General features: G+C 45.2%; 1 protein-coding gene across 1 annotated transcript in view; it reads left to right on the forward strand.

Annotated features, from left to right (window-relative positions):
- Nucleotides 1-10,467: 10,467 nt before the first annotated feature.
- Nucleotides 10,468-24,678, forward strand: part of LOC139395953 (microtubule-associated serine/threonine-protein kinase 1-like) — a gene marked incomplete at its 3' end in the record, with an annotated part of 42,822 nt that continues 28,611 nt past the window's right edge. Inside the window, exon 1 of the mRNA XM_071143266.1 lies at nucleotides 10,468-10,681. Coding sequence (XP_070999367.1) covers nucleotides 10,662-10,681 — 20 coding nt within the window. The remainder of the gene's footprint in view (nucleotides 10,682-24,678) is intronic.

Here is a 24,678-nt window from a genome sequence, read left to right on the forward strand (position 1 = left end):
TTAATATGTTGCCATGTTATCCTTCCTAGCCATTACTTAATATGTTCTCATGTTGTCCTTCCTAGCCATTACTTAATATGTTCTCATGTTGTCCTTCCTAGCCATTACTTAATATGTGCCCTTCCCAGCCATTACTTAATATGTTCTCATGTTGTCCTTCCTAGCCATTACTTAATATGTGTCCTTCCCAGCCATTACTTAATATGTTGCCATGTTGTCCTTCCTAGCCATTACTTAATATGTTGCCATGTTGTCCTTCCTAGCCATTACTTAATATGTTGCCATGTTGTCCTTCCCAGCCATTACTTAATATGTTGCCATGTTGTCCTTCCTAGCCATTACTTAATATGTTGCCATGTTGTCCTTCCCAGCCATTACTTAATATGTTGCCATGTTGTCCTTCCTAGCCATTAGTTAATATGTTCCCATGTTGTCCTTCCTAGCCATTACTTAATATGTTGCCATGTTGTCCTTCCTAGCCATTACTTAATATGTTGCCATGTTATCCTTCCTAGCCATTACTTAATATGTGCCCTTCCCAGCCATTACTTAATATGTTGCCATGTTGTCCTTCCTAGCCATTACTTAATATTTTGCCATGTTGTCCTTCAAAGCCATTACTTAATATTTTGCCATGTTATCCTTCCTAGCCATTACTTAATATGTTGCCATGTTGTCCATCCTAGTCAAGTTAGATTATGTCAGTGTGTCCTTCCTTTGTTTGCTGCTGTCCTTCTTTTCCTTTTCTTACAGCTGAGCTTTTCTTTCGTATTCTCTTCATCCATTCCTTTATACATTCTCTCCATTCAACAGACCTGAGAGATCTCAAGGTTTATACTGTAGTCAAGGTGGATTTCAAAGGCCTATGGTAACACACACACATGCACACACACATATACAAACACATGCATGCACTCATACACACACAAATGTTCCCCCCCATCCATTAGTCCTGCTCCAAGGTGCCACGCAGAGCTCCATTTTAGTCACATCAGTTTAGGTCACTTCCTGTCTGTGGCCTTGATGATGTAACATATCCCAGGGAGAACGAAGAAGGTGAATGATGTCACTTTCCTTTGAGAGAAGTGGAGTGTTCTGATACTCTAGCCCCAGTCCCCACCCTGTCTATGCCTTTGTTGACTGTCCCCTCATGGATTTAAAAGCTTTAGAATAGGTATAAGAGATCATGCTTATAGCATCATACAGATATCGGATCTTAATTTGATCAACCTGTTTAAAAAATGCTTATGAAGTTTGGAATTTCCACTTAGAAATTTCAGGCTTGATTTTCCCTCATGAAAAAAATATCAAAAATGTACATGAATTATAATCCACATAATAATTCACTTTTCATGTTGCTGATGGATTATTTTGCTGCTGTAGCGAACTGGCTGAAATTAAGATCCTACATCTGTATATAGCTGATGCTGATCCAATGCTATCAGATGTTAGAGGGCAAGTCAACAAGGGCAAAGAGACGAGACATGGATTGGAGATTCAGAAGGGAGTGAGAATGTTCCCTAGCTGGGTCTATGTCATCACAGGAGGCTGCTGAGGGGAGGACGGCTCATAATAATGGCTGGAATGGAGTCAATGGAATTTTATCAACCACATGGAAATGATGTGTTTGATGCTATTACATTTATTCTGTTTTAGCCATTACTATGAGCCCGTACTCGCAAATAAAGGTGCAACCAGCCACCTGTGGTCTGTATACACTGTAGTTCGTCTGTTGTCTCCACAACCACACTTCCTCCCTAATGCACACTAGTCTGGGGACAAGGTTAGACTATGGTTCCATTGCAAATGGCACCCTATTCCCTATATTTTGCACTACTTTTGATGAGGGCTCTGGTCACACACACTACACATGCATACACACACACACACACATACGGTATTGGTTCTGCGTGTGAGGAGATAAACTCTCATGCTGTCCTTGTTCCTGATAGAAACTGACAGGAGCATCAGGAGAACAGCAGTTTATCTATAGAATAACTTCATAAAATGTCCTTTTATTGCCTTATAATAGAAACAGTACTGTAATATGATCCTGGACTGGGGATTGTGTTAAGGGAGCACAACATGGAGACTTTAGGAGAGTGTTTCTCTCTCAGATCAATCCCAATGGATCGTAATCACGTTAGTTTCCTGCTTCTCTGTCCCCAATGTTGTAAACAGGGCGACCATTTTGGAAATGACTGGCTCCACTCAGCCTGTGAGTGTGGTAATAATAATGTAATATGTCATCAGTGAAGAGTTGGGGAAGCTGGATTTAGAGCATGAAGTGTTTGAAGTTACAGATATGGCAAGAGGTTGTTGGGGTTAGGCACCTTCTTTCAACAGTATATTGCCCCAATGGCCCCTAAACTAAAGGGTTAATTGTGTCTATATACTGTACAATGTACAGTATATATAACTATACACTACGAAACAAAGGGTTCTGAAGGGTTCTACCTGAAACCAAAAAGGGTTCTCCTATGGGGACAGCTGAAGAACCCTTTTGGAACCCTTTTCGCTAAGAGTGTATAACACTAATCTGATATTTTATTTGTGTCCCTTCTTCTCTTTCTCTGTCCCTCTCTCTTGTTCTCCAGAAGGATCTGCCTATGCCCCGAAAAAGTAGCAGGTGAGTTTACGTTTTGGGTTCATTGGGTAGTGCCTTGGTGTGTACAGTACCTTGCGAAAGTATTCGGCCCCCTTGAACTTTGCGACCTTTTGCCACATTTCAGGCTTCAAACATAAAGATATAAAACTGTATTTTTTTGTGAAGAATCAACAACAAGTGGGACACAATCATGAAGTGGAACGACATTTATTGGATATTTCAAACTTTTTTAACAAATCAAAAACTGAAAAATTGGGCGTGCAAAATTATTCAGCCCCCTTAAATTCTTTTCCCATTCCTCCTTGCAAAACAGCTCGAGCTCAGTGAGGTTGGATGGAGAGCATTTGTGAACAGCAGTTTTCAGTTCTTTCCACAGATTCTCGATTGGATTCAGGTCTGGACTTTGACTTGGCCATTCTAACACCTGGATATGTTTATTTTTGAACCATTCCATTGTAGATTTTGCTTTATGTTTTGGATTATTGTCTTGTTGGAAGACAAATCTCCGTCCCAGTCTCAGGTCTTTTGCAGACTCCATCAGGTTTTCTTCCAGAATGGTCCTGTATTTGGCTCCATCCATCTTCCCATCAATTTTAACCATCTTCCCTGTCCCTGCTGAAGAAAAGCAGGCCCAAACCATGATGCTGCCACCACCATGTTTGACAGTGGGGATGGTGTGTTCAGGGTGATGAGCTGTGTTGCTTTTACGCCAAACATAACGTTTTGCATTGTTGCCAAAAAGTTAAATTTTGGTTTCATCTGACCAGAGCACCTTCTTCCACATGTTTGGTGTGTCTCCCAGGTGGCTTGTGGCAAACTTTAAACAACACTTTTTATGGATATCTTTAAGAAATGGCTTTCTTCTTGCTACTCTTCCATAAAGGCCAGATTTGTGCAATATACTTTGATTGTTGTCCTATGGACAGAGTCTCCCACCTCAGCTGTAGACCTCTGCAGTTCATCCAGAGTGATCATGGGCCTCTTGGCTGCATCTCTGATCAGTCTTCTCCTTGTATGAGCTGAAAGTTTAGAGGGACGGCCAGGTTTTGGTAGATTTGCAGTGGTCTGATACTCCTTCCATTTCAATATTATCGCTTGCACAGTGCTCCTTGGGATGTTTAAAGCTTGGGAAATCTTTTTGTATCCAAATCCGGCTTTAAACTTCTTCACAACAGTATCTCGGACCTGCCTGGTGTGTTCCTTGTTCTTCATGATGCTCTCTGCGCTTTTAACGGACCTCTGAGACTATCACAGTGCAGGTGCATTTATACGGAGACTTGATTAAACACAGGTGGATTGTATTTATCATCATTAGTCATTTAGGTCAACATTGGATCATTCAGAGATCCTCACTGAACTTCTGGAGATAGTTTGCTGCACTGAAAGTAAAGGGGCTGAATAATTTTGCACGCCCAATTTTTCAGTTTTTGATTTGTTAAAAAAGTTTGAAATATCCAATAAATGTCGTTCCACTTCATGATTGTGTCCCACTTGTTCTTGAATCTTCACAAAAAAATACAGTTTTATATCTTTATGTTTGAAGCCTGAAGTGTGGCAAAAGGTCGCAAAGTTCAAGGGGGCCGAATACTTTCGCAAGGCACTGTATGTGTACATGTGTTATGTTTGGGAGAAACATAGAAAAGCAGTACTCTGTAAATGGGAACATATTTTAGCCCCTGTGAACCTCTCTACCCGTGGATTATTTAAATTGTAAATCTAAACTGACGCTCAGGTGACTCCAAGCTTGGGGTTTATTTGATTTGCCTCCACATGAATGTGCCTGTATGCACAGTCTTCTAACCTCAGTTCACTGGACAGAAATCAGTTTTGCCCCATGAAGATATATACCCCACACAACTTTTTGGGAGGGTTTTCTTGTAAACCCGACACACTGACAATCTCATGCACAGTTGAGCTCTGAAATAGCAGCACTATAGGAAGTCTCTTCACACTTCACATGTTTCTGGAGAGAGGGGTTAGGAGTTGTCAGCATGTGAGAAATGGGGGTTTGAAAGGATGCAGACTCACTTTCATACACATACACACACACTCGGGATCGTAGTGACGTGTAGCTTGAAATTCTGAGAGCTTGTGTGTGTTGCTGTCCATGGGGCTGAAGTGTTCCCTCACTCCGGGCTTTCCTCCTTTCTCTCAATCGCTCTCTCTCTATGGTGCTGAAGCGTTCCCTCACTTACATCGTTCTTCTGACTCATCTCTCTCACTCTCCCTGTCTGTGGCTTTCCCTTTCCTCAGTGTGTCTCTTTCACTAATTGAAGTGAGGAGAAAAAGGCTTGTATATCAGTAGTAGTACACCTGCACACAGTTACTAAACAGTCATTAAGTACTGTATTCAATAGAAAGTCCTCTATCTATTAGCTGAGTCAGAATGACTAAACTGTTTATTTTGCACCATACTACTGTATCTAAACTAGGCTAAGGTAGGTTTTAGAGAGGGCTGGGCGGTATACCGTATTTTACGATATACTGGTATTGATACATGGACCGGTTTGGGTTTTTACTTTACCTTCTAGAACGGTATTTGAATGTTTGGTTTGTCAAATGTGATATGCCGTGTTTAACGTCCATTTTTATAGTTTACTTCCCTACTTGAGTCATCTCTCTTCGCTCTCTCTCTCTCTCCATGCCGTTTTCCACACAGACCTAGCCCCGCCCCCTGTCACTCAAGGAGCGCATTTGCTTTTCCTCAACCATGAGACACTTGCGTTCAGTCTGCATGGTCAATGCAGCACATGCAACAATGTTGATGACAACAATGCTGTTTTCACTTTGCTTCTTCATATAAATCCAATAGCGTTCTATAATTACAACATTAGTTTGTGTTGCTTACGTCTGCAAACAGCTAGTTTGTCTTTTCTTAGCAAGTTGGGCCGCAAGGCACTACAGACGGTAGTGCGAACGGCCCAGTACATCACTGGGGCCAAGCTTCCTGCCATCCAGGACCTCTATAGGCGGTGTCAGTGGAAGGCCCTAAAAATTGTCAAAGACTCCAGCCACCCTAGTCATAGACTGATCTCTCTGCTACCGCACGGCAAGCGGTACCGGAGCACCAAGTCTAGGTCCTAGAGGCTTCTAAACAGCTTCTACCCCCAAGCCATAAGGTCTCCTGAACATCTAGTCAAATGGCTACAATTTAAAGGCAATGCTACCAAATACTAATTGAGTGTATGTAAACTTCTGACCAACTGGGAATGTGATGAAAGAAATAAAAGCTGAAATAAATCATTCTCTCTACTATCATTCTGACATTTCACATTCTTAAAATAAAGTGGTGATCCTAACTGACCTAAGACAGGGAATTTTTTACTAGGATTAAATGTCAGGAATTGTGAAAAACTGAGTTTAAATGTATTTGGCTACGGTGTAAGTAAACTTCCAACTTCAACTGTATTCTATCTATAGAATTAGAATAATCATTCTATGAGTGAAGGAAAAGCAGAAATGTATGAAAATGCAAAAAAATATTTTGTTGAATGTTGAATTGAACAGTATAAAACAATCAGAATGGAGAAAGACTCTTAGAATGTATATGTTGCCACCCTGAGGTCATGCACTACTTATAAAGAACATTTAGAAATGTAATCATTTAAAATCATAAATACTATCAAATATTGTCATACCGTCAATTTAAAAAAAATACGGTGATATGATATTTTGGCCATATCGCCCAGCACAAGTTTTAAATATCCTCACCTTTTGTAGGAGTAGATAGTGAGTTCCCTCCTCTATACCTGTAGAGATGGATTTAAAGGATTTAAAATTCCTTTTCTCTGGATTTGAATCTGTGGCTACTGGCTATTATGCCACTGTGGCATGTAGGCCTAGCTAGCTGCTGTGCTGTGTGTATGTTAGCCACATAGATGTATCTCAATACATCACATTTACTGTAAAATCCCATTGTAGCACAGAAGGTACCTGTTATTGTATGGGTGAAATGAATATGATATGAATACGGAATGAATATAGAGCATTTGCAGAGGCGTTTTTCAAAAAGCATTTCATTTGCATTTTGTTTGATTTTGCGTGCTCTGCAGTCTGCAGTCTTTCCTGTTCTGCCTCTGGGCACGAATGCTGTCTGTAGGTGTTAGGGTTTCAAAAAGCTGAGGTATTTGTGTGTGACATCTTCCAGACTCATTGACATGTCTGGTATTTATCTGTGTGTGTGTGACATTTTCTAGTAATCACTTTGGACAAGGGTTAGAGTGGCCAGTGAGTGAGTTACTATCAGTGTGGTATTCACGCTATGTTTAAGGGACCTACATCAAATTTTATTGGTCTAATGATCGTTGTTAGCAGATGCTATTGCGGGTGTAGCGAAGTGCTTGTGTTTCTAGCTCCTACAGTGCAGTAATATCTAACAAGTAATATCTAACAAATTACACAACATTTTCCCAATACACACAAATCTAAGTAGGAATGAATTAAGACTATATATATATATATATATATATATATATATATATATATATATATATATATATATACAGTGCCTTGCGAAAGTATTCGGCCCCCTTGAACTTTGCGACCTTTTGCCACATTTCAAGCTTCAAACATAAAGATATAAAACTGTATTTTTTTGTGAAGAATCAACAACAAGTGGGACACAATCATGAAGTGGAACGACTTTTATTGGATATTTAAACTTTTAAGTAAGACATCTGGAGGCAGACATTTAGCAATTTCCAGTCTTCATTTATGTAGTGGACTGTCAAACTTAGGTATGGCTCTGTTGTTCTGCTCGACCATAGATCGGCTTTCGTGAAATACTTGCGGCTTGGCAGCTGATATTTGTGGTCAACTGTACCTAGCAGCTTTTTAAAGCCTGGCTTTTCTACTGTAAAGATTGCATCCGTTATCTCCTTTCACACACTTTTCTTGCATTTGTAAAACGTTACAACGTTATAACAGAACCTCAATTCTTGCGATACAGGCATTTTCCATATCGCGCTAAAACATAAACTCGAATATATCGGAAAAAAAACTTGATTTATCGCCCAGCCCTACTTCTGGATGATAGCTGGGTGAACAGGCAGTGGCTCGGGTGGTTGATGTCCTTGGTGATCTTTTTGGCCTTCCTGTGACATCGGTTGCTGTAGGTTTTCCAGGAGGGCGGGTAGTTTGCCCCCGGTAATGCATTGGGCAGACCACACTACCCTCTGGAGTCCACTGCAGTTGCTGGGGGTGCAGTTGCCGTACCAGGCGGTGATACAGCCCGACAGGATGCTTTTAATTGTGCATCTGTAAAAATTTGTGAGGGTTTATGTGACAAGCCAAATTTCTTTAGCCCCCTGAGGTTGAAGAGACTCTGTTGCGCCTTCTTCACCACATTGTCTGTGTGGGTGGTCCATTTCAGTTAGTCAGTAATGTGTATACCAAGGAACTTGAAGCTTTCCACCTTCTCCACTGCGGTCCTGTCGATGTAGATAGGGGGGGTGCACCCTCTGCTGTTTCCTGAAGTCCATGATCATCTCCTTTGTTTTGTTGACATTGAGTGAGAGGTTATTTTCCAGGCACCACACTCCCAGAGCCCTCACCTCCTCCCTGTAGGCTGTCTCGTCATTGTTGGTAATCAAGCCTACTACTTTTGTGTTGTCTGCAAACTTGATGATTGAGTTGGAGGTGTGCTTGACCACGCAGTCATGGGTGAACAGGGAGTACAGGAGGGTGCTTGGCACGCACCCTTGTGGGGCCCCAGTGTTGAGGATCAACGGAGTGGAGGTGATGTTTCCTACCTTCACCACCTGGGGGCGGCTTGTCAGGAAGTCCAGGACCCAGTTGCACAGGGCGAGGTTCAGACCCAGGGCCTCGAGCTTAATAATGAGCTTGGAGGGTACTATGGTGTTGAATGCTGAGCTATAGTCAATAAACAGCATTCTTACATAGGTATTCCTCTTGTCCAGATGGGATAGGGCAGTGTGCAGAGTGATGGCGATTGTATCGTCTGTGGATCTATTGGGGCGGTAAGCAAATTGAAGTTTGTCTAAGGACCAGTGACTCACAATATGTTTTTTATCATCATGGTGATCGGTGACCCTCCCCACCATGTCAGGTCACTTCCTGGTGGGTGTTGTCCATGACCTCTGACCTTTACCTCAGGGCAGCAGATGTCACAACAGGACACTGAACATGGGTGAAGCTAGGAACTCCTGTGTCGCTTTCCCAGTGTGTCTCTCTCTCTGTCTCTCTCTCTCTCTCTCTCTCTCTCTCTGTGAGATCAGACTCCTCCCTCTGTCTTTCTGTATCTCTGCTTACTGTGTTTCCCCAAACTACCATGTCAGCAAAGCAGTACAGATACACACATACTTGTACATTAATCATCATTAGTGTCCATAAATCCTGGTTTGAGGTTTCGGATTACCCTCTTATTCCTTCCTGATTCTGGGATATCTGGAAAACCTGGGGATTTTTGGAAAGTTACCTGAATTCTGCAACCGTATTAACCTCCCTTCACTGATATGCTTGAGTGCTATCTCCCCCTCTTGTATATTTCAGCCACAGCCTTTACCTCTCAGCTCAGACTCCCTACTAGGCTGCGTCCCAAATGGTACCCTATTCCCTATATAGTGTGCTACTTGACCAGGGCCCATAGTGTGCCGTTTGGGATGCAACCCTAGTCTACATTAGAGGGACATCTATTATTGAATTAGTCCCATCAGCATTGCTGTGCAACTGTCAGTCCTGGTCAGCATTTAGTATCATCTCATTTGCTATGTGGATAAGATTTGTTGAATCATTTTGTGCTCTCTGTTCCTATCTCAGCGCTCCATGATGACGTTCTCCCTTGACTGTGTGTGTTTGTGTGTGTTTTGCGTGTGTGTGTAGTATTGCAATTGGACTGACAGATTTGTTTAATTATTTTGTCGAGTGTGTGTGTGTGTGTGTGTGTGTGTGTGTGTGTGTGTGCATGTGCCTGTGCACTTGTGTGTGTCTCCTCATGATGACGTTCTTCCTTGGCAGTGTGTGTCCTCATAATGGCGTTCTTCCTTGGCAGTGTGTGTCCTCATGATGACGTTTTCCCTTGGCAGTGTGTGTCCTAATGATGATGTTTTCCCTTGGCATTGTGTGTGGTGTTGTTGCCCTCTAAATCTTCCTTTCTGCAATATCTAGTGCAAATGTATGATGTCACAGAACATCATACATTTGTTGGAGAAAAGGAAGGATTTTATGAAATGGCAGGTGGTTGTTTGTTGGAGAGAGGGAGGGAGGAAGGAGAGAGAGCAAGAGATGAGAGGAGAGGGAGGTAGGGGAATAAAAGAGAGGGGTAGGAGAGGAGAGGGGTGGGGTACAATATGACATATCCTATTGCTGTTGTCATCCGATTCCTACTGCAATTGCTGTTTCAAGCTCTCCAATAAGTACCAGTCTCTGTTTTGGTAGCTGCACCACCCGTGCTGCTGTCATCTCTCTCTCTCTCTCTCTCTCTCACACACACACACACACACACACACACACACACACACACACACACACACACCAAGCTGTCACCTGATCCCCCCCTCCCTCTCTCTTGCTCTCTCTCCCCCTCTCTCTCTTCCTCTGTCTTGTCATTTACATTAGTCCACAGTCCACTGCTCTCTGCTCTCCTCCCTCAGATAGCTTTCACACTCACACACATCCCTGCTGTTATTACTCTCTATACCCCCCCTCTCTCTCCATCGCTCTACACTTCCTGCCCTTGAGAGCAGCCCCGGAATCCTCCCTCTGTCCGAGAGGGAAGCGAGGCAGTCTGTTCCCTCCCTCTTTTTCTCTCCTCCTCTCTGCCTCGCTCTCCCTCTCTCGTTCTCTCCATCGCTCTCTCGCTCTCTCGCTCTCTTTCGCTGTCTGTAGCTCTGCTGACATTTCCTCTCCACCCTCTCTCTTTCCCTCTCTCTGACACACACACACTCCCCGTCAGGCTGCCATGCTGGTGCTGTGGAGTGTGTATTCAGCCTCTTGACTGCCTAGCTGCTTGTGTGTCTGTCTGTCTGTCTGTGTGGCTCAGCTAGTCTCCTGTGGGTTTGCCAAAGCAGAGCCTCACAGCGCATCCTGTAGCAACATGTTTCGACGCACGAAAAGGTAATGGCAGAGCTTCTCTGTTTTTTCCCTTCTACTGTAGACCTGGTGTCATCCCTCTTTCTCTCTCCTTTTATCTCATTGCTTATCGGTCTGTCTTCTCTCAGTTGTTTTCTAGTGTCACCCCCTGTCTCTCTGTGTAGTGATAACATTAACCGCAAAGCTCTCTGAATCTCTCTCTCTCTATTTCTCTCTCTCTCACCGTGGACCTGGTTTCATCTCCCCCTCTGTATGTCTTGTCATAGCATTAGGTGGAGGTTTAAGAAAGGTGTTGTTGTTGTTGTTGTTTTGATGGTTGTCAACCTCCGGCCAGCTCTCATGCTGTGTCACAGTTGTCCCTCAGTCTCGTATTGGCACTGGTGTGTGTGTGTGTGTGTGTGTGTGTGTGTGTGTGTGTGTGTGTGTGTGTGTGTGTGTGTGTGTGTGTGTGTGTGTGTGTGTGTGTGTGTGTGTGTGTGTGTACACGTTTTACTATACTTGTGAGCACCAGAAGTCCTCACAAGAATAGTAAAGCAACTAAAATTCATAGAAGGGAGGACATTTTGCCAGTGCTCATTTTTAAAAAGGCTATTTTAGGCTTAGGGGTTAGGTTTAGGGTTACGGTTAGAATTATGATTAGGTGTTAGGTTTAAGGTTAGGCTTAGGGTTAGAGGTTAGGGAAGATAGGATTTTGAATGGGAATCAAATGTTGGTCCCCAAAAAGTCCTCACAAGTATAATGAGGCATAAGGCGGCAGGTAGCCTAGCGGTTTAGGGCGTTGGGCTAGTAACTGAAAGGTCGCCGGTTCGAATCCCGAGTCGACTAGGTGAGTAATCTGTTGATGTGCCCTTGAGCACTTAACCCTAAGTGTGCTCGCACATGTGCATGATTTTCTCTGTTCCATTTTATGTAATGAACCTCTGTTTGTGAGCATGTTGGTGATGCACATGTATTTGGGATGTTGTAGGTCAGTGTTTCCCAACCCTGGTCCTCCAGGTTAGTTATAGCCCTGGACAGACACGCCTCATTCAACTCAACTTTGATGATTAGTTGACAAGTTAAATCAGGTGTGATTGTCCAGGCTTACAATACAAATGTGTACTGTTGGGGAACTGGAGGACCAGGGTTGGGAATCACTGTTGTAGATGATTGATAGACATGTTACACACACAAACAGGCGGTCATACACAGGACTCTGGAGGTTTGTGTTTGGTCAGCTGTGCTATAAATACCGTGGTGTCTGGGTTAGAGGCTTCTGTAGGGGAGGGTATATATACTGTGGTGTCTGGGTTAGAGGCTTCTGTAGGGGAGGGTATATATACCGTGGTGTCTGGGTTAGAGGCTTCTGTAGGGGAGGGTATATATACCGTGGTGTCTGGGTTAGAGGCTTCTGTAGGGGAGGGTATATATACCGTGGTGTCTGGGTTAGAGGCTTCTGTAGGGGAGGGTATATATACCGTGGTGTCTGGGTTAGAGGCTTCTGTAGGGGAGGGTATATATACTGTGGTGTCTGGGTTAGAGGCTTCTGTAGGGGAGGGTATATATACCGTGGTGTCTGGGTTAGAGGCTTCTGTAGGGGAGGGTATATATACTGTGGTGTCTGGGTTAGAGGCTTCTGTAGGGGAGGGTATATATACCGTGGTGTCTGGGTTAGAGGCTTCTGTAGGGGAGGGTCAATGCTGTGCTATATATACTGTGGTGTCTGGGCTAGAGGCTTCTGTAGGGGAGGGTCAATGCTGTGCTATATATACCGTGGTGTCTGGGTTAGAGGCTTCTGTAGGGGAGGGTCAATGCTGTGCTATATATACCGTGGTGTCTGGGTTAGAGGCTTCTGTAGGGGAGGGTATATATACTGTGGTGTCTGGGCTAGAGGCTTCTGTAGGGGAGGGTCAATGCTGTGCTATATATACTGTGGTGTCTGGGTTAGAGCGCCTTCCCCATCTCTACCACTATTTTGTATTCCCTCCCTCCCATCATTCCCTCTCTCTCTATCTGCCACAATCCCAGTTGTCCTGTAGCGTTTTATTTCCGACTTCATCTCATCTGCTCATAGGAGGATTAGTATAAATCCCTTTGTCCGATGGCAGCAGTGTGTGTGTGTGTGTGTGTCTCTATCTCTCTGTGTGTGCATCTCTGTGTGTGTGTACATCTCTCTCTCTCTCTCTCTCTCTCTGTGTGTGTACATCTCTCTCTCTTTCTGTGTGTGTGTGTGGGTGTGCATCTCTGTGTGTATGTGCATCTCTTTGTGTGTGCATCTCTCTCTGTGTGTGTGTGTGTGTGTGTGTGTGTGTGTGTGTGTGTGTGTGTGTGTGTGTGTGTGTGTGTGTGTGTGTGTGTGTGTGTGTGTGTGTGTGTGTGTGTGTGTGTGTGTGTGTGTGTGTGTGTGTGTGCGCATCTCTGTGTGTGTGTGTGTGTGTTTGTATGTGTGTGATAATACCTCCAGCACCCCGCCTCAAGGTTTCTTCTACAGCTCTATCTCTGTAATCTCTTTGTATGAATCTATCTCCAGGAGGAAACATGGTTCTCTGATCTTATGATGATGGCTTGATCTTCATTAAATTACACTCCATGTAGTAGGTCAGAGATTTGTTGTACTTACTTGTCATGCAATGCATGTTTGTGTGTGTAGCTAGTAGCATAACGTGGGTGGTAGTGTGTCTTATGTTCTTATCAGGGTATATCAGTGTTTATGTACAGTATGTGTGTGCGTGCTTGTGTGTGAGTGTGTGTCACTGTCTGCCTGCATGTGTGTGTGTGTGTGTGTTTGCAAGCCGCTCGTTCTTGGCCGACTCTCTCAGGCAGTCTCAATTAGAGAAGGAAGATGCTTTGTGCCCGTAAGGATAGATAGAAGGAAGCGGAGGAGGAGTGTAGAACAGGAGAGGGGAAGACGGAGTGGGGTGTAAAATGAAAGGCAGAGCCTGAGGTACAGTCTGGGCCTACATTTAACAGCAGCCCACTGGGGTTAACTCAGCACTCTAAAGAGACTCTCTCTTTTCTTTCATCTTTACTTTTTCTTCCACTCTTTTTTCTTTTCTTGTTAGCTGTACTCAAAATGTAGCTATACTCAAAATTAATTCTCTCTCTCGGTCTCTCTTTCTCGCTCTATCTCTTTTCTGTTTTCCTCATAGAATGTCATCTGAAAGCTAGTATAGAGGAATGAGGGAACAAGAGAAAGAGTGTGTCTGAATGTAACCCCTCATCAGGTGTGTGTTCTATAGATTTACATTGCAACGTGGTTGAAGTCCAGATTTACATTGTAGTCATATCAGTTGTGTGCCACCATGTTGTTAACCCTACGCCCCCAGTCAATCAATGCTATTGATGTTGTGGCTATGCACTGAGCCTTCTCTCCTCTGTGTTAAACTATGCAGACTAGCTAACGTGAAAGCAGATTGGTGTAGTTCTCTCTGTGCGCTATTGGAATCTGACTGCTACAGATGTAGGATCTTAATTTGATCACCCTGTTGCTGGAGAACTTCCTGCAATGCAGGAAATGTTTAACTTGTTTAACAGACTTGATTCCCCCTCACGAAAAATGTATCAACCATTAATTATAATCCACGTAATAATTCACCTTTCTTGTTGCTGCAGGATTATTTTCCTGCTGTAGCAACCGGCTCAAATTAATATCCTACTTCTGTACTAGCAGGTGGGCAGTAGTCAAAACAGAGCACAGGGAGTACATCACTTTGGATGTTTTTGGATAGCAGGTGCACACACTAGCTCCCCCCAAAACCGTTAGTGACTCAGTGTACTGGTAATTACTTGGTCTCTCATCATGATAGCTGAGTAATAATCTTCTTATCCATCTGTATTTCACAACATTGACATGGTAAACAACTGACTGTAAAGATCAACAACGTGCTCCACTCCACCTTATATAAACTTAGATCAGGTGCTGAATACTTGTCGAATTGTGGTGATATTGATTGCTGTTGCCTCGTATGCACGCGGCAATAAAAATATGTTCATTTAAGTATATTCTCCGTAGTGCTGTCCTATTTTTGTTCCTTAAACAACTGACTGTAGCGTATGTGGCTTGTTGATGGAAAGGAGTCCATGTTCCAAGGCTAAACATTATAATTCAATCATTGTCATAATAAGAAAAGTATTAGTGTTAATATCCAGCAGTACAGAATTTTACATAAATGTATTATTCAAAGAACATAGTTTTCCGTAGTGGAGGATTTGACAACCACTTAACCATACGCATCATCAATAATGATATTAAATGTCCTTCAGACTCGGTGTGTATGACACTGTCTGCTACTGTGTCCCAAACAGCACCCTATTCCCTATGGGCCCTAGTCAAAAGTGGTGCACTATAGGGAATAGGGTGCCATTTGGGATGCAACCCCCTGCCTGCATAAGGGTCTGTTAACAAAAGCTATAGCTGATTCAATGCACCACCTCCCAGTCTCAGCCCAATGTAGCTTTCAGTCAATACACAGTACACAAGACAGCACTGTCCCTCCAATCTTCTGATGATTGCTGTGTCACTCTACCTCGAAGACACATTTAATTTTTTACCCCTAAAAAAGTCTAACCTTGTCATCAATAATAATAGGACGGAAAAGGGGGGAAAAGGGGGAAAACATTTACCTCAGTTCAGTCAATAGATATTTCAGTGCCTCAATTCGCTTCTGATTCTGCTGTGTCACTCTGGCTGCCTTGAAGGCATGCTTTGACACCTCAAGAATAGCCTACATAACTTTGTCATAAATCATGATAGGAGAGTTCAAACGGGGTAACCGACTGCCTCAGGCCTACAGTATGACCACAAGGCATAACAGAGCCTTTTCATTATTCTGTTTGTTTTGCACCTACGCGCCTGTGACTGACATCATTTTGAATTAAAGACGATAATCGAGTGCAGTTGCCCACCCATTGTTTCAAAAGCATAACAATAACACAACAAAAATAGTGTCTTAAAGAGGCATATCACCTTTATAAAGGGTCATGATAGTCCTTTCCTCTTTGAGAAAAAATCTATAGGCCTTTCTACATCTGTTGAGGAACATTTGCATGAACATTTTGTTGGCATTGTCGCTAGCTCATTGTATGAGCTTAAAGAGCTGTGACATGGACCTAATATCCCTGTTGTGGACTATCCTATTGCTGTTAAAGTGTGCTAGCGCTAGCATTTTGCTAGCTGCCGTTGTGGCTAGCTCAGTCAGTATATTTTGGTTTAACAGCCTGGGCTCCAGATGTGTTGTAGTCAGACTCACTGATGTGTTTCCTAACTAGAACTCCCCTGGAAGGTTACTCTCTCTCTCTCTCTGACAGCTCCAGGCCCCGTCATCTTAAATAGACAGACAGACAGACAGACCTACAGGCCAGAGTTGTCATGTCTTGTCGCCATACTAGCTACTGTAGCTAGACAGACAAACAGACAGAGAAATAGCTAGATAGACAGACATCCTCCTAGATGATGTAGCTACCAGACCTGTGTTCAAATACTATGTCATGTACTGTCATGTTGTCTTGTCTCTGTCCTTTCCCTTCACCCTGTCTCCCTCTGCTGGTCGTGTTAGGTTACCTTTTCTCCCCCGCTTTCCCCCAGCTGTCCCTTGTCTCCTCTAACTACCCATTCACCCCGTTCCCCACCTGTTCCCTTTTTCCCTCTGATTAGGTCCCTATATCTCTCTCTGTTTCTGCTCCTGTCCTTGTCGGATTCTTGTTTGTTTGTGTCATTCATGCCTGAACCAGACTGTCGTCATGTTTGCTGTAACCTTGTCCTGTCCTGTCGGAATCTGCCGGTCCATCTGAGCCTACCTATGTTTGGTAATTAAAGAAGCTCTGTTTAAGTTGATTCGCTTTTGGGTCCTCATTCACGCACCGTAACAGAAGAATCCGACCAAGAATGGACCCAGCGACTTCGGATCCTCTCCACTCAGCCGTCGAGATCCAGGGAGCGATGCTAGGCAGACACAAGCAGGAATTGTCTGCTGCTCGACATGCCGTTGAGACCCTGGCCACCCAAGTCTCCAACCTCACAGAACAGGTTCACCATCTCCGCCTCGATCCACCGGCCACTTCCAGGGCTTTCGAATCTCCGGAGCCCAGAATCAATAACCCGCCGTGTTACTCTGGGGAGCCCACTGAATGCCGCTCGTTCCTCACCCAGTGTGATATTGTGTTTTCTCTCCAGCCCAACACTTACTCCAGGAGCACTGCTCGTGTCGCCTACGTCATATCTCTCCTTATTGGACGGGCTCGTGAGTGGGGCACGGCAATCTGGGAGGCAAGGGCTGAGTGTACTAACCAGTATCAAGACTTTAAGGAGGAGATGATACGGGTTTTTGATCGATCTGTTTTTGGGGAGGAGGCTTCCAGGGCCCTGTCTTCCCTATGTCAAGGCAATCGATCCATAACAGACTACTCTATTGAGTTTCGCACTCTTGCTGTCTCCAGTGGCTGGAACGAGCCGGCCTTGCTCGCTCGTCTTCTGGAGGGTTTCCGCGCAGAGGTAAAGGATGAGATTCTCTCCCGGGAGGTTCCTTCCAGCGTGGATTCCTTGATTGAACTCGCTATTCGCATTGAGCGACGGGTTGATCTTCGTCACCGAGCTCGTGGAAAGGAGCTCGCGCTCTCCGTCGCCTCCCTCTCCGCATCACTACCATCTTCCTCTGCCGGCTCGGGTGCTGAGTCCATGCAGCTGGGAGGTATCCGCATCTCGACTGAGGAGAGGGAACAGAGAATCACCAACCGCCTCTGTCTCTATTGCGGTTCCGCTGGTCATTTTGTCACTTCATGTCCAGTAAAAGGCCAGAGCTCGTCAGTAAGCGGAGGGCTACTGGTGAGCGCTACTACTCCTGTCTCTCCTTCAAGATCCTGCACTACCTTGTCGGTCCATCTACGCTGGACCGGTTCGTCAGCTTCCTGCAGTGCCTTAATAGACTCTGGGGCGGAGGGCTGTTTTATGGACGAGACCTGGGCTCGGGAACATGACATTCCTCTCAGACAGTTAAAGGAGCCCACGGCCTTGTTCGCCCTGGATGGTAGTCCTCTCCCCAGGATTCAGCGTGAGACGCTACCTTTAACCCTCACTGTTTCTGGTAATCATAGTGAAACCATTTCTTTTTTAATTTTTCGTTCACCTTTTACACCTGTTGTTTTGGGCCATCCCTGGCTAGTTTGTCATAATCCTTCCATTAATTGGTCTAGTAATTCTATCCTCTCCTGGAACGTCTCTTGTCATGTGAAATGTTTAATGTCTGCTATCCCTCCTGTTTCCTCTGTCTCTTCTTCACAGGAGGAGCCTGGTGATTTGACAGGGGTGCCGGAGGAATATCACGATCTGCGCACGGTGTTCAGTCGGTCCAGGGCCACCTCTCTTCCTCCACACCGGTCGTATGATTGTAGTATTGATCTCCTTCCGGGAACCACCCCCCCCCGGGGTAGACTATACTCTCTGTCGGCTCCCGAACGTAAGGCTCTCGAAGATTATTTGTCTGTAGCTCTTGACGCCGGTACCATAGTCCCCTCCTCCTCTCCCGCCGGAGCGGGGTTTTTTTTTGTCAAGAAGAAGGACGGGTCTCTGCGCCCCTGCATAGATTATCGAGGGCTGAATGACATAACAGTGAAGAATCGTTATCCGCTTCCTCTTATGTCTTCAGCCTTCGAGATCCTGCAGGGAGCCAGGTTTTTCACTAAGTTGGACCTTCGTAACGCTTACCATCTCGTGCGCATCAGGGAGGGGGACGAGTGGAAGACGGCGTTTAACACTCCGTTAGGGCACTTTGAATACCGGGTTCTTCCTTTCGGCCTCGCTAACGCTCCAGCTGTCTTTCAGGCATTAGTCAATGATGTCCTGAGAGACATGCTGAACATCTTTGTTTTCGTTTACCTTGACGATATCCTGATTTTTTCACCGTCACTCCAGATTCATGTTCAGCACGTTCGACGTGTCCTCCAGCGCCTTTTAGAGAATTGTCTTTTTGTGAAGGCTGAGAAGTGCACTTTTCATGCCTCCTCCGTCACATTTCTCGGTTCTGTTATTTCCGCTGAAGGCATTAAGATGGATCCCGCTAAGGTCCAAGCTGTCATTGATTGGCCCGTCCCTAAGTCACGCGTCGAGCTGCAGCGCTTTCTCGGCTTCGCGAACTTCTATCGTCGTTTCATCCGTAATTTCGGTCAGGTGGCAGCTCCTCTCACAGCCCTTACTTCTGTCAAGACGTGCTTTAAGTGGTCCGTTTCCGCCCAGGGAGCTTTTGATCTCCTCAAGAATCGTTTTACATCCGCTCCTATCCTTGTTACACCTGACGTCTCTAGACAGTTCGTTGTCGAGGTTGACGCGTCAGAGGTGGGAGTGGGAGCCATCCTTTCTCAGCGCTCCCTCTCTGACGACAAGGTCCACCCATGCGCGTATTTTTCTCATCGCCTGTCGCCGTCGGAACGTAACTATGATGTGGGTAACCGCGAACTGCTCGCCATCCGGTTAGCCCTAGGCGAATGGCGACAGTGGTTGGAGGGGGCGACCGTTCCTTTTGTCGTTTGGACTGACCATAGGAACCTTGAGTACATCCGTTCTGCCAAACGACTTAATGCGCGTCAGGCGCGTTGGGCGCTGTTTTTCGCTCGTTTCGAGTTCGTGATTTCTTATCGTCCGGGCTCTAAGAACACCAAGCCTGATGCTTTGTCTCGTCTCTTCAGTTCTTCAGTAGCCTCCACTGACCCCGAGGGGATTCTCCCTGAGGGGCGTGTTGTCGGGTTGACTGTCTGGGGAATTGAGAGGCAGGTAAAGCAAGCACTCACTCAAACTCCGTCGCCGCGCGCTTGTCCTAGGAACCTTCTGTTCGTTCCCGTTCCTACTCGTCTGGCCGTTCTTCAGTGGGCTCACTCTGCCAAGTTAGCCGGCCACCCTGGCGTTCGGGGTACGCTTGCTTCCATTCGCCAGCGTTTCTGGTGGCCCACCCGGGAGCATGACACGCGTCGTTTCGTGGCTGCTTGTTCGGTCTGCGCGCAGACTAAGTCCGGTAACTCTCCTCCTGCCGGCCGTCTCAGGCCGCTTCCTATTCCCTCTCGACCGTGGTCTCACATCGCCTTAGATTTTGTCACCGGACTGCCTTCGTCAGCGGGGAAGACTGTTATTCTTACGGTTGTCGATAGGTTCTCTAAGGCGGCTCATTTCATTCCCCTTGCTAAGCTTCCTTCTGCTAAAGAGACGGCACAAATCATCATCGAGAATGTTTTCAGAATTCATGGCCTTCCGTCAGACGTCGTTTCGGACAGAGGTCCGCAATTCACGTCTCAATTTTGGAGGGAGTTTTGCCGTTTGATTGGGGCTTCCGTCAGTCTCTCTTCCGGCTTTCACCCCCAGTCTAACGGTCAAGCAGAACGGGCCAATCAGACTATTGGTCGCATCTTACGCAGTCTTTCTTTTCGCAACCCTGCGTCTTGGTCAGAACAGCTCCCCTGGGCAGAATACGCCCACAACTCGCTTCCTTCGTCTGCGACCGGGCTATCTCCTTTTCAGAGTAGCCTCGGGTACCAGCCTCCGTTGTTCTCATCTCAGTTCGCCGAGTCCAGCGTCCCCTCCGCTCAGGCTTTTGTCCAACGTTGCGAGCGCACCTGGAAGAGGGTCAGGTCTGCACTTTGCCGTTATAGGGCGCAGACTGTGAGAGCTGCTAATAAGCGTAGAACTAAGAGCCCTAGATATTGTCGCGGTCAGAGAGTTTGGCTCTCCACTCAGAACCTTCCCCTTAAGACGGCTTCTCGCAAGTTGACCCCGCGGTTCATTGGTCCATTCCGTATCTCTCAGGTCATTAATCCTGTCGCAGTGCGACTTCTTCTTCCGCGATATCTTCGTCGCGTCCACCCGGTCTTCCATGTCTCCTGTGTTAAGCCCGTTCTTCGCGCCCCCGCTCGTCTTCCCCCCCCCCCCCCCCATCCTTGTCGAGGGCGCACCTATCTACAGGGTCCGTAAAATCGTGGACATGCGTCCTCGGGGCCGTGGTCATCAGTACCTAGTTGACTGGGAGGGGTACGGTCCTGAGGAGAGGAGTTGGGTTCCCTCTCGGGACGTGCTGGACCGTGCGCTGATTGATGATTTCCTCCGTTGCCGCCAGGTTTCCTCCTCGAGTGCGCCAGGAGGCGCTCGGTGAGTGGGGGGGTACTGTCATGTACTGTCATGTTGTCTTGTCTCTGTCCTTTCCCTTCACCCTGTCTCCCTCTGCTGGTCGTGTTAGGTTACCTTTTCTCCCCCGCTTTCCCCCAGCTGTCCCTTGTCTCCTCTAACTACCCATTCACCCCGTTCCCCACCTGTTCCCTTTTTCCCTCTGATTAGGTCCCTATATCTCTCTCTGTTTCTGCTCCTGTCCTTGTCGGATTCTTGTTTGTTTGTGTCATTCATGCCTGAACCAGACTGTCGTCATGTTTGCTGTAACCTTGTCCTGTCCTGTCGGAATCTGCCGGTCCATCTGAGCCTACCTATGTTTGGTAATTAAAGAAGCTCTGTTTAAGTTGATTCGCTTTTGGGTCCTCATTCACGCACCGTAACATACTATTTGAAATAATTTCAAATACTTCATCTGTGCTTGATTGAATAGTCCCAATACTTTAAACCCTGTCCATCTGGCACTCCAGGCAGGCAAACAGTCAAAGTATTTTACCTGATTTTAAATAGTATTTGAACCCAGGTCTGACTGTAGCTATCTAGCAGGGCCAAACGTTTCTCTGTCTGTCGGCATCCTCGTTTTATAGTGTAAAGGGGACAACATGTGTTCATCCCAAATGGCATCCTATTATCTACATAGTGCACTACTTTTGACCAGATCCTATGGGTCATGGTAAAAAGTAGTGCACTGTATAGGGAATAGGTTGCCATTTGGGACACAGTCATTGTCTTCCTTCCCTTTTATCAGTGGATGTGAAAGAACACCCTGCTGTGAGCAGGCGTAGGCCCTCAAAGAACTATACAATGTTTCTCACTAAATTGGTCTAGATGGGAAGGTTTTTTGACATTTCTTCTTATCTTCTCCCTCCCTCCCGCCTGGCCTCCATTTTCCTTCACTCAGCTTCCCTCCCTCCCTTTCTCTGACTCAGTTTGTCTACACCCTCCTTCCTCCCTCCCTTTCCCTGACTCAGTTTGTCTACACCCTCCTTCCTCCCTCCCTTTCCCTGACTCAGTTTCTTGACTCCAGACAGCTGTACATGTTGCAGTCCCCCTTTAAGAAATCCAGAGGAAGTGTCAGAGAAAGTCAATAGACAATAGTGATTGACTGACACACAAACTTCATATTGTGGCTTGACTGTGACCTCTGATTTCACTGCTTCACATCAGACAGCGGTAAACATTAAGAAACCCGGAGTGTCATGGAAAGGTCACCTGACAGGAAATTGCCTCGGGTCGATCAATATTCTAACGATCAGAAAGGTCTGCATGGTGTCTGTCCTGTCTGCCCTGTGACTCAGCATGCAGAAGACGACACTAACGTTTACGTTACATCAGCACACACTCATGCTTACTGTATAGACACGTACGCACACAAACATACAGAGGCACACGCACAAACACACACACACACACACACTGTCCACCATGATGATTTACCCGTATAGATGGGTTGGGAATTACTGCACATAGTCTTTAGAACAGTCTACTATGATATACTGGACTAGCAGTCCCTTTCTAATAATAATTCTCATTATAGTAATGATAATAATCATCAATATAATAACTATTATAATAATTTGGTGGGTGCTTATATTTGTCCTATTTCACATGTGTTTTTTCATATCCCACCCTCCCTGAGACACACAGTATGTGGTTACATAAGATGTAGGACTACTGAAACTACTGATCACCATGCTGCCCATACAGTACAGTATATATGGAAATCACACACACACACACACACACACACACACACACACACACACACACACACTGTTTGTCTTGACGTAATGGTAGCTGTCCTCTGTGTGTTGTCTCTGTGGACATGGCCTTGTTATAGGAACTAAAGTCATATAGTCATGTTGAGCAGTTATTTAGAAAGCAATTAACCAGACCATAAAACATAGTGAACCTAAACACAAGCTGGTTTGTCTTCCAAGGATTGTGTGGGTGGGTGGGTCGGTGTGTGTGTGTTTACATCAGAAGTGTCAATGTCAGTATCTTCCTATGATTGGGGAGTAAATAAAATACTGTCTGCTCTGCAATTGACAGAAATGAAATGATGTGAGAAGAGGAGAAGTGGTGCACTCTCACCTTCCACTTTCTCTTTTACTCCATGTCTTGTTCTCTCTACTTTATTCACCGTTCCCCACACAAAGAGTACAATACGCTCAGTTGGTATCCTGTGTGTGTGTGTGTGCATCCGTTTGTGCGTGTGTGTGCGTGTCTGTGTGTGGACTCGTATGTGAGACTAATGGCAGTGTGCCAGTGAGGGGCCTGCACGGGGGATAATCGCTCTTCACACGAGTCATTACCACTGATTTGACCTTTGACCTGTTGACAGCCGCCAGATTGGGTACAGTAGGAAAGAACAACTAGCTATCATTCCCTCTACATGTCATCCTCCCCCTTACTCTCTTTATGGTTCTTTCCTCCCCTTTTATGTCTCTTGCTTACTCTTCTTCTTGTTCTGTCAGTCCCCCTCTCTGTTTCTCGCAATGTTTTTTAAATATAATTTGTCAACGTATTGTGATTTGGAATCTACGAGGAAAATACATTGGATTTGAAAAAAGTAATCAACTACGTTGTTTTGTGGGTAAATTTTCCCTCAACTGTTTCCCTCAAAATTTCAAACACAGGATTATGTCATCATTGTAACCAATTTTCAATACAGACAATCTATGTTGAATTTGTACACTACATGGCCAAAAGCATGTGGACACCTACTCGTCAAACATCTCATTCCAAAATCATGGGCATTAATATGGAGTTGGTCCCCCTTTGCTGCTATAACAGCCTTCACTACTCTGGGAAGGCTTTCCACTAGATGTTGGAACATTGCTGTGGGGACTTGCTTCCATTCAGTCAAAAGAGCATTAGTGAGGTCAGGCGATTAGGCCTGGCTCGCAGTCGGCCTTTCAATTCATCATAAAGGTATTTGATGGGTTGAGGTCAGGGCTCTGTAGAGGCCAGTCAAGTTCTTCCACACCAATCTCAACAAACCATTTCTGTATGGACCTCGCTTTGTGCACGAGGGCATTGTCTTGCTGAAACAGGAAAGGGCCTTCCCCAAACTGTTGGCACATAGTTGGAAGCACAGAATCGTGTAGAATGTCATTGTGTGCTGTAGCGTTAAAAAACAAGAATGCAATAGGCTGGACAGCAACTCTTACTGGAGAGTTGATTGATCTGCAGCTATCCCTTTGGTCTCACATCCAGGGTTTTAACCAAGCCCAGCTTATTTTTGATATTTGTCACTGACTACGACCAATCTGCTATCGTGAGAGTTATTGTTGTGAAATCTCCACCTAACTTCTACAAGATTGGTGGGTCCCCCCCGGGACGGTTGAGCTAACGTATGCTAATGCGATTAGCATGAGGTTGTAAGTAACAAGAACATTTCCCAGGATGTAGACATATCTGATATTGGCAGTAATGTTCAATTATTGTTAATCTAACTGCACCGTCCAATTTACAGTAGCTATTACAGTGAAAGAATACCATGCTATTGTTTGAAGAGAGTGCACAGTTATGAACTTGAAAAGTTATTAATAAACCAATTAGGCACATTTGGGCAGTCTTGATACAACAGTTTGAACAGAAATACAATGGTTCATTGGATCAGTCTAAAACTTTGCACATACACTGCTGCCATCTAGTGACCAAAATCTTAATTGTGCCTGGGCTGGAATAATACATTATGGCCTTTCTCTTGCATTTCAAAGATGACGGTACAAAAAAGTACATTGCATTATCTTTTACCAGATCTAATGTGTTATATTCTCCAACATTAATTTCACATTTCCACAAACTTCAAAGTGTTTCCTTTCAAATGGCATCAGGAATATGCATATCCTTGCTTCAGGTTCTGAGCTAAAGGCAGTTAGATTTGGGCATGTCATTT

Source organism: Oncorhynchus clarkii, unplaced genomic scaffold, assembly GCF_045791955.1.
Source record: "Oncorhynchus clarkii lewisi isolate Uvic-CL-2024 unplaced genomic scaffold, UVic_Ocla_1.0 unplaced_contig_5718_pilon_pilon, whole genome shotgun sequence".
Taxonomy (NCBI): Eukaryota; Metazoa; Chordata; class Actinopteri; order Salmoniformes; family Salmonidae; genus Oncorhynchus; species Oncorhynchus clarkii.